This window comes from Thunnus albacares, chromosome 15 (genome assembly GCF_914725855.1).
Source record: "Thunnus albacares chromosome 15, fThuAlb1.1, whole genome shotgun sequence".
Lineage (NCBI taxonomy): Eukaryota > Metazoa > Chordata > Actinopteri > Scombriformes > Scombridae > Thunnus > Thunnus albacares.
In genome coordinates, this window is record NC_058120.1 from 23,483,799 (window position 1) to 23,494,455 (window position 10,657).

The 10,657-nt window shown below is 39.3% G+C and overlaps 1 protein-coding gene across 1 annotated transcript; it reads left to right on the forward strand.

Annotated features, from left to right (window-relative positions):
- Positions 1-1,262: 1,262 nt before the first annotated feature.
- Positions 1,263-9,323, forward strand: slc39a9 (solute carrier family 39 member 9). Its single transcript, XM_044375627.1, has 7 exons — positions 1,263-2,020; positions 3,554-3,662; positions 4,681-4,884; positions 5,249-5,317; positions 5,606-5,691; positions 5,834-5,968; positions 6,488-9,323. The coding sequence occupies exons 1-7, from the start codon at positions 1,925-1,927 to the stop codon at positions 6,719-6,721; spliced, it is 933 nt and encodes a 310-aa protein (XP_044231562.1). The 5' UTR covers positions 1,263-1,924; the 3' UTR covers positions 6,722-9,323.
- The last annotated feature ends 1,334 nt before the right edge of the window (positions 9,324-10,657 follow it).

The window sequence follows — 10,657 nt, forward strand, 5'->3', positions numbered from 1 at the left end:
CATTCATCTGCTGAAGTTTATCTGTGCTCATTGAAAATCTGAGTTTAAGGACCTACGAGCAGGATTTGTATTTGGAAGCCAATCTTGGTCCAAAATTCAATTTACACAAATGTGATGTGGAGACTTGAAGGCTCCAGTGCACAAACACTGAGAATTGACTTTTCAGTGAAATAGAGATCTTGTGTCCAGCAGTTAATCTTTTAATATAAAAAATATTTGCATATTCATAGATTCTGGATTTTTTTTAATGAAGGAGAAGGAGTAAATGCCGTTTTAAGGATTTTAAAGTTGTTGTTGTGTTTTTTGTGGAAAAACCATATTAGACACACATTATTGTTCCAAGCAGAGTATTTTTATGTCTTAATACATGTCTGGAGGTGATATTAAAAAATAATGTAGACAAAAAGAAAAAACATTTGGAAGATTTTTGATCTTTTGCCAGAAAAAATAAGTATATGGTTTTTGTGTATATATTTAGCTAGTACTGTAATATAATAGACGATTGCTTGTTTTTAGACAAAATATATATCATTACATACATTAAAAATAATGAATCCAGGAAAAAATTGTTTCAAGTGTGAGAACAGACCCCAAATGAATGTTGCAGAATTTAAAATTAGGTTTAAACTTTATCAGCCACTGCTTAAAGGATGGGTTCACAATTTTTCAAGTCTGTCTGAAAACAACAGTCAGGTGTCCCTATGATCACATTCCTCCTGTTCATACTAGATATTAAAAGATCCCCTTCAAATGTGCTTTCAATGTAAGTGATGGAGGCCAAAATCACAGTGTGTCCACACAGTCATTTTGTGCAAAGCTTAGTTTAAAATTTATCTGAAGCTTATATGAGGCTTCAGAAGTCTGGAATAGTCATATCAAATGGATATGGATTCCCTCTTTGTGTTTCCTCAGACAGTGTTTCCCTGTTGAACTGCGGTGGAAGTACAGTAACAAAAAGGACTATAAAGACCAACACTGAAAGATATGTACTTGATTTGACTAATTGGGACGGCTCTTCAGATAAACTTTTAAATGCATTTCCCCCCCATCACTTACATTGTAAGTGCATTATGAAGGGATCTTCTCATGGCCAATATAAACAGGAGGAATCATAATGGCAAGGAAAAAAAATCTATTTTAATGTTTATTAAAATAGGCTCCTGACTGTTTTGAAAAACTTGAAACTTGAAAAACTGTGAACCTATCCTTTAAACTGGATAACATTTGTGAATGACCTAATATGACTTATGCTTGCTTGTCTTTATTCGGGATCAGATATTTATGGGGTAACATCCAAATATTCGTTGAGTGCAAATGTGCAACATGGACATTAGAGTATACAGTTACATCTCAAAAAAAAAGAGAGAAAGACATCATTTCCTCTCCTCCAGTGAATCTCATTGAGACGTGGCAGGTTTGTCTCGACAGGTTGAGTGAATGAAGCGTGACCCGGAAACACTTTGATCGGCACCAAACAAGAAGGATGTTCAGTTAGCCAGTTTCTTAGGCTCACCAAGTCTGGAAGTTGTGATGTTATTTATGACAACTACAGCTGGAAGAAATTATGCAGGATGTCGTCTGTTTGGACGTAAAGGTTAACGCGTCAGGGTTCTTTATTTTGTGAATTTTGAGAGCCGAACAGTATTACCGAAGCTAGTTAGCTTAGCTTGGCTAACGTTACCGAGGCCAGAGGCTGTAACGTCTGTTTAGTTAACGTGGATGTTTGGTGGCAAGCTGCTCTGCAGCAAACACGGGGAGCTGACGTTTTTGTTAAATTAACCGTTACTGCCAACTAACAGCTAACAGTTTGGGGTATGTTATGTAACTTGACGAGCACGAATAAAAGTCCGTGTTAACAGAGAAGTGAGGTGGCAGTTGATGGTTTAGCTTAGCAGTGTTATTAGCCAAAGAGAAAAGTGCAGCCATGGACGATTTTAGCTCGATCAGCCTGTTGTCCCTTGCGATGTTGGTGGGATGTTATGTGGCCGGGACGATACCTTTAGCTGTCAACTTTTCAGAGGTAAGTTTCTAACATTCACAAGCTTTTTTCACAAAGTGCTTCCTGAAGGCTTGGACAGTTAAAGGACGGGTTCACATTTTTTCCAAGTCTGTCTTAAAACAATAGTTAAGTGCCCAAATGTACGGAAGCCGAGAGCGGCCGTGTTTGTAATTATTATTTTTTCAGTGCCATTATCTAGAGATCACAAGTTAATTATTTGGTTACCTCGAGATAATCAACCCGTTATCATGGGACTACAAAAGGTTGTGTCCTCTCATTACCTATAATGTTTATCAGAGATCAGGAGCGCCATGCCAGCATGCACAGATGGCGTCTTGACAACTGTAAGCAACTGATTTAAGCTCCAAATGTAAGATCAAGGAGTACCCATCATTATTATTAACAGCACCTTTATTAATGACATCTGTGTCATGGCCAAATGGCAGGTTAATTAACTCCTGGTCATAATATGATGGGATGTTTCATGTAGGAGAAGTACCAAACAATACTGTTCAAGCATTTTCATTTCATTAGACTAAATGAGAGAAAGGAAAGTGGGGTGGAGAGAGGGAATAAGAACCGACATATGACAGATCTGAACCCATGTCCTTAAAAACCACCCGAAGGCTTCTTGTGCTTGATCTAAAGAGATGAGCTATCCATGTGAGGAAGGCATGGAGAGGAGAAGACAGGAACGAACAAATGAGGATGAACTCCTCCTGTGATGAAGTCTGGTGATAAATTATTTTGAGAAATCAGCCTTTTGTTTTCTTGTGATAAATTAACTTGTGATCTCGAGGTAAAGGCATTAACAAGATAATTGCAAGCATGGCTGTTCTTGGCTTCCGTACAAATGAACATTAAAATAGTTTTCTCTTGCTGTAATCATTCCTCCTGTTCATACTGATCGTTAGAAGATCCTTTCATAATGCACTTACAATCTAAGTGATGGGGGACAAAATCCACAGTCCTCCTTCTGTGCAAGAATGTATTTAAAAGTTAATCTGAAGCTAATATGAAGCTTCAGTCGTCCAAATTAGTCAAATCAAGTAGATATTTTTCAACATTACAGTCTTTTTAGTGCCAAAGTCCCTCTTTTTCTTACTATACTTCCACCGCAGCTCAACAGGAAAACACAGAGAATCGAGTAGGTTTGCACATGATGTTGGAATTTAATGCTAAAAAGATTACAAACGTGGCAAATATCCTTTTGATAAGACTAACTCAGACTATGTGGACACACTGGATTTTGTCCCCCATCACTTACATTGAAAGCACATTTTTAAGAGGATCTTTAAATGGCAAATATGAACAGGAGGGATGATTACAGCGAGGAAAACCTCTTTCACTTGAAAAATCGTGAACCCAACCTTTAAGCTAACTGAGGCAATAGCCCACATTTCCAGTTTTACAGAGAGGTGAAAGTTTATCTCGATCGGTGATTGCATTATAAACTCTCAAATGCTATCAGATAATCAAGTCAACATGTTGTGTTTGTAGGGCATGTAAACAATGAGTAAGAAGCTCTAAATGTGACTGGTTTTGTTTGATCAGGAGAAGCTGAAGCTGGTCACTGTGCTGGGAGCAGGGCTGCTCTGTGGGACCGCACTCGCTGTTATCATTCCTGAAGGGGTCCACGCACTTTATGAAGAAATCCTTGAGGGTAGAGTACACCAAAGCAATACATTTCCCCAGATTTTTTTTCCACAACTTTGTTTGTTCAAAGCAAACCTGCCTGGTTATGTGTCACAATTTCCAAACCAATTTAACTGTTTAAAATATACACAAAGATATGTAATTTACAATTATACAGTAAAGAGAAAAGCAGCAAATCTTCACATTTGAAAAGAATTTAGAGAACGTTTGGTATTTTTGTTTATTTGACTTGAACGATTGATCAATTATCAATTTCATCTGGTTGCTCAGTTATTCAACAAGTGACAGTACTTGGAGATTTTATGGCATTGTTTTGTAGTTTATGTCCTGTGCATCTCTGTGCTTAAAATGATTTGAAGGCGGACGTCCTGGTGGCCTCGGGGGTTAGAGCTGAAATGAATTTTCTGTCAATTGACTAATTGATTAATCTACAAGTATTTTGATAATCAGTTAATTGTTAAAGTTATTTGTCAAGCTTCTCCAATCAGAGGATTTGCTTCTTTTCTCTGTTTTATGTCACTGTAAGCTGAATATCTTTGGGTTTTTGATGTTGGTCGACAAAACAAGCAATTTGAAGATGTTATCTTGAACACTGGGAAATTGTGTTTGACCTTTTTCACTATTTCCTGACATTTTATAGACAAAATCAGGATTAAGAGGAAAACAAATTAAGGCAGATTAATTGATAATGAGCCCTTCCAGTGATTTGAGTCATCCCTCTAACTCTCCTCACTTCCTGTCAGCTCTCTACTGTATGCTGTCCAAAAAATGCCACTAAAAATTCTTTCAAGTCTTTAAAGGATCTTTTGACAGAGATTTAGAGTATAGAGCATGAAGGCATCTACTGTAACTTGGCAGCAACTGATTCAGACCGCAACAGTCTGAATCCTCTTCAAATAGAGCAAAGTTCGACTAACGGCAGTAAACGACAAATAGTTGAAGCATTTCTGTTACGTAACAAACTTTGTCAAACACAAACATTTGGTTTATCATCACTTACAAACCTGTGACCTGTGTATTCACAGGCGGACACCACAGTCACGGCCAGGTTGGGGTTTTGGAGGTGTCCGAGACAAAAGTCGAAGGAGATGCAGGCCTGGGCGAGAGCGGGAAACACGAGCACAGTCACGAGCAGCTCCACGCCTGCATCGGAGTGTCTCTGGTCCTGGGCTTCGTCTTTATGCTGCTCGTGGACCAGATAGGAAGTTCTCATGTGCATAACACTGAAGGTGAGTACTACAAGGGAAATAAAAGCACAAAGATTAAAGCATCCAAAGCACGTAGGACCTGAGTGTCTGTGTGGTGACTTAGTTGGCGGGGAAATGAGGCTGGGTCATTAGCCTTGAGGTGATAATCTCCTTTGGAAGAAAATTATCTCATTGAATTAGACCCAAAACACCTCCAGATGGCTTAACTGCAAATTCTCTTCTCCCAGATGCACCCACGCTCAGCACCGAACAATTTCAGAGGGTTTTTTTGAGCAGCGAATGCTCCGCAAACAAAGTCTGCCAACGTGTGATGCTACACATTCTTACTCAGTGTGGAGATGCTGTGTTGTCGCTCACATGTATTATTATATTTTGTCTGATTCAGATCCAGAGTCCGCAAGGGTCACCAACTCTAAAATTACCACCACCCTGGGTCTCGTGGTCCACGCTGCTGGTGGGTTCGACACTCTGTCACACTAAAATCTGTCTAAATCACACAGCAAAATAGAAGAGTTGTCCTTGTAACTAGATTTATTTTTATTTCTTTTACCTTTTTTCTTTTTTTTTTTTTACTTATTTACTCATGAATCTTATTTTTTGAATCAAGCTCAAGAACTGCTTAACAGTAATGGCTTCTCTTTTTTTCAATATTAGATCCAAAATGTTGTTGATGTCCTTTGTTGATGTGCTAATGACCAAATATTAAATAATATATCTCAGCAACTCTGTCTTTTGTCTGCAGCTGATGGAGTGGCACTAGGAGCTGCTGCCTCAACCTCTCAGACCAGCGTTCAACTCATCGTCTTTGTAGCAATCATGCTGCATAAGGTGATAATGGTTTATATCTTGTAAATCAATGTAGATCTATGAGATGCATATATACAAATTAAACCTGTGTGGCTGCAGTACGTTGTAAACTATTACAACTACGTTGTTAAGTATGTTAACCCAGCTGTTCTCTCGTCTGCAGGCTCCCGCAGCGTTCGGCCTGGTGTCGTTCCTGATGCACGCCGGGCTCGAGAGGAACCGCATCCGCAAACATCTCCTGGTCTTCGCCCTGGCAGCGCCCGTCCTCGCGATGCTCACTTTTCTAGGCCTCAGTCAGGTAACTGCTGAAAAAATGTACTGTATGTGATAAAGAGTTGGCTTTTTTTTTCATAAAATAAAAATAGGAATATTCTCACAATTTCTTTGTTTGGAATGAATTAGTTTTTTTCAGAGCAACGAATTGCAGCCCTCTCTTGGAAGTACATTGTTAGCAACATCATCTGTTATCTTAAGGATCTGTATATTTTGAAAGAGTTTCCAGCCTGAGGCACACTGGCAGTCATCTCCTCAGATTGTGTTGAACAATGAACATGACTCAGTCAAATAGAAGGCAGGGTGTTGCTTTAGAAAACCAGTCTGACCGGTAGGAGTTCATAATCCTCCACAAGAGACATATAACAGACCTGTTTGAGATGAATAGATTCAATTTCATTAGCCATAAAATGTCCAAATCAAATTAAATAAAGGATGCATTTCATCAACAGGCTGCCCATCAGAAAGAAAATGTTTTTTTTGTGTCTCAAATCTTCAGTCAGACATGTTGCCCAACAGTTGTGTTTGTTTCTTCCACCCTCAGAGCAGCAAGGAGGCCCTGTCAGACATCAACGCCACCGGTGTTGCCATGCTCTTCTCTGCCGGCACCTTCCTCTACGTGGCCACCGTCCACGTCCTCCCTGAGGTGGGGGGCACCGGCCACAGCCACGCTCCCGCAGGAGGCAACGGAGGGAAGGGACTGAGCAAGGTGGAGGTGGGAGCTCTGGTGCTGGGCTGCCTCATACCTCTGGTGCTGTCCGTCGGTCACCACCACTAGACTCAGAGCTCAGGAGTAGAGAGGAAAGAAGCGGAAAACAAAGACTTCAAACATTGTGGATCTACATGTCTTATTGCTTGTTGTTTGCTGATGTACCTCGTGGATCAGGCTGGTGGACTTCTTACGACTCGGAGATGAACTTGAAACAGGGAATGAATAATGTTAGGGAAATCAGAGTTGCTGCAGTGACAACCAAGGCACACAATGATGCTTATTTCTGCCGACACAACACTTTACAGCTCCAGTTTGTGTCCGTTTATTCCATCAGAAATCTTTTTTTTTTTTTGTTTAGATTTTGAGGCATTTTTATGCCTTTATTGGATAGCAACATTTTAGATATGACAGGAATAAAGAGACGGGGAATGACATGCAACAAAGGTCCGCTGCTGGAGTCAAACTGCAGATGTTGCGTTTACGTGGCAAGCGTCTTAACCAGTAGACTACCGGGGCGCGCCAGAAATCTTTTCTTTTTTTCTTTTTTTTTTTTTAAAAGAGAGGCCAGAGTGGTGAACCCTTTAGCTCAGTATATTTAGATCACTGTGGAGTTTTCAGTGTTGCATTATTGTGCTCGTCCACAGTCAGAGAACCAACCCTGATTTCATGACAGTGATGTTTTACTAGATGGCAGTTGCACAGTGAGATTTAGAATATCTTGATTGAAGTTGTGATACCAAGAAAGCAACGTAAACTCTCTTTTTTTATATATATAATTGTACAGATTGTAAATCTCTTAGCAACAATCCAGACTGATTTGAACAGATTTTTCAAGTGCCATATTAGCAAGCTGAAACAGATCCATGAAGAAGAGATGACGCCTCGAGGACTTTACAGTTTGTAGAAGACGTTCCTGACTTATTTTCTTACCTAAAAAGGTTTCTTTTCTCGCTGACAGCTGCGAGGCAGGACGAGACACTAGCCTAACCGGCCAGAAACCCGTAACAGTTTTTTTGCTTTGGCTCGTGATTTTTGTCTACCTGAGTGAGAGGTCCTGTCATGTTATAAAAATCTGTTGTGAAAAAAAAAAGCTGTTTTCGGTCCGACGGGAAGCCTATCTACGACATATAGTTTAAAACCACATGTTAAAGATCCAGTCAGCTCGATGCCCCGTGTGAGGATGAGACACAACCAGCCTCAATGATTCACATGAACTTTTGTCACTTTTATTTTATCGGTTGAGTTTCTGGAATGTGTTCATTTCTTTTCTGTTTTTCCTGAAGAATAATTATAAATAGAGATCACAGGAAAAAAAAAATCTGTATAGAATTGTCTTAAGTGATTGTATAGAGTGTTACTAAGCTTATTTTAAGGTGGAGGGTTATTTCAGCAGTCTGAATGATTGAATGAATGAATGAATGAATGAATTGCCTTGTAAAGAGCAAGAACCGGATGAGCTCACACTGAGGGACCATTGACGGAAATATTAGTCGTTACAGATCAGTGAGGAGATTTTGAACAAACCTTTTGTTTTGTTTATTTTTAAAGCCCCTTTTACTCCCCATTAAGTAATTAATTAATCATACCTGAGCAATAATCATACACATGAAGTCACTTCTCTGTCAGGAGTGCCGCTGATGTTTTGCCTTGATTGACAAAATATTTCTTATGTGATTGACATATCAAGATGCTCTTGAACGCAGCCCCGCGCCCCCAACATCCCTCCCCGTCTCTGCTCCAGCACCGTTACAACTGTAAACGGTTGATGCATTAAAATGTACCGCTCCCTCTTCTTCTATCAGGACACGTGGATATTGTGAGTGTGTCACTGTGCCTGCTCACAGCAGAGCTCGTGTGTGTGTGTGTGTGTGTGTGTAAGTATACTGTACAGAGTTACTTCTTCCTTCCACAATCATCATGGTTTCTTGTGTGCGATGGAACTGCTTACTCACAAATACATTTTTTTTTTTTTTTTTTTATGTGAATTTCTGGACGTGGACGGACTGTTCTGTTCAGTGCTGACACAAGAGGAGTCTCTGTTTCTTAACGGTTTACACACGACTTGTCAGTTAATTCCAACTTAAATGACGAGAAGAAACCTACCGCAATGTTTTAAGCTTCCTACAAGAAGGAAAAAAGGAGTGAGTCGCATGCAGACCAGCAGCTGCATGACCGTTTTGTTTTTTATATGGGAAACTGTGTGTGTGTGTGTGTGTGTGTGTGTGTGTGTATAAAAGGGAAATCCCCCCCCCCCCCCCCCCCCCCCCCACAGTGTTGCTTCTGGGCATGTTGGAGGACTGACCCATTATGTGTCTGTAAACATTGTTGCATCAAAACCCCTGCTGAGATTTGACATTTATATGTTACCCATCCTTAAAAAAAACACATATTTTAAGAACTTTTCAGTTAATTCAGGGTCCACTGATAGATTAAGTATGTACATGATTTAAAAACGATGAAGGAAATGCTGGGAAATGTTATAAAAAGTGTCAGTTAGAATGAACTGAAATTAAAATGCAGTTTAATGATTGGTAAACTTTGCAGGAGATACCAACAGTTTAGAGAGACATGATATTGTGGGTGTTTAACATTCAAGGTCTCATGTTGCTGTCTATTGTAAACCATGTAATCACCAAATGTTCAGGTATAAATTTGATGATTTTTTGAAGTTTTCGGGTAAATTGAACTTTTCTTTTATGGGTTGAGAAGGTTCTCCTGCTTCTTAAAGGTGCCCTGTGGAGTTTTAAACAAACAAAAGTTATTTTTACACCAAACACATTGTGTTTATCCTGGAGATCGAACAAACATGTTGAATCTATTTCCTACTTTGGAAAACATTTGCACAGCCAATTTTTTTTTTCTGCATTGTTTACATGCATGTTAGCTTGCAATTAGGCTGCAACTGATTATTACTGGTTATTTTCATTATTGATTAATCTGATGTTCATTTTCTCAATTTAATTTCGTCTATAAAATGTCAGAAAATAGTGAAACATGCCTGTTATCATTTCTAGGAGCCCAAGATGAGGTCTTGATTTGTCCAATCAGATGTCCAAAATCCAAAGCTATTCAGCTAATTGTCAAGTATGAAACAAAGAAGCTTCAGATTCTCACATTTGAGAAGCTGCAACCAGAAAAAGTTTGGTGTTTTTTCCTTAAAAGAATGTCGATTTACTAATTGATTAATTGACTTATAATTTCAGCTCTACTTGCAGTCTTCTTCTTTGCTGCCTTTCCTGGTGCATTGCTGCAATTCACCGCATGTTACATCCACCTGTATATAATTGGAATAGTGTGAAACCATTGGCGGGACTGTGTATTGTGTCACCAGTGTGCACGTGCATGTTCACGACAAAAAAACACTCTTAAAAACACTAAAAACACCTGCTACATAGTGCTGCTAGAGGTCAGAAACTCCACAGGGTCCCTTCAAGATCAATAATCCAATCAGTTTTGAAATGATTTACCTGAAAAGTCACAAAAGCTGAAAAAGTTCTCATAAGCTCATGAAAAGTTGATGTTTTGGAGATTTGTTTTCACTGAACAACGACAGGGTAATGACTCAGGACAGAAATAATGTTCATAATGTTTGTTTTTACACATGTTTCATCATGTAAGTTGAATATAAAATGAATATAAAGATGCGTCTTCACATCCTAAACAGTCACGTTACTGGTGATGCAGAGAAAATATTTAAGACTTGCCTCATTCTAAGGATTTTAGTTGTTGTTTGACCAATCATAAGCAAGCGCGCGGTGTTAGTCTGAACATCTTAAAAACGCAATAACGTCTTTTAACATCTAATCACGCGAGCAGAATTCTGGCTACACGGAACATCTTTGATCATATATGTGTGTGTGTGTGTAAATATCGAGGAAAACCCTTTAAAACTGTCAGCTGGACGAGACATTTTCACTCATGCGAACACAAAGCGATAGCAGCACATACTGGGGCTGTTTGGAGGCTTCAGGAGAGTTTTAGGATCAGGTGATTATATGTTAT

Excerpts from the sequence above, each read along its gene's own strand:
- slc39a9 (XM_044375627.1), top strand. The coding sequence starts at position 1,925 with ATGGACGATTTTAGCTCGATCAGCCTGTTGTCCCTTGCGATGTTGGTG. Across the intron at positions 2,021-3,553 it reads TAGCTGTCAACTTTTCAGAG|GAGAAGCTGAAGCTGGTCAC; the intron begins GTAAGTTTCTAA and ends TTGTTTGATCAG. Across the intron at positions 3,663-4,680 it reads TTATGAAGAAATCCTTGAGG|GCGGACACCACAGTCACGGC; the intron begins GTAGAGTACACC and ends GTGTATTCACAG.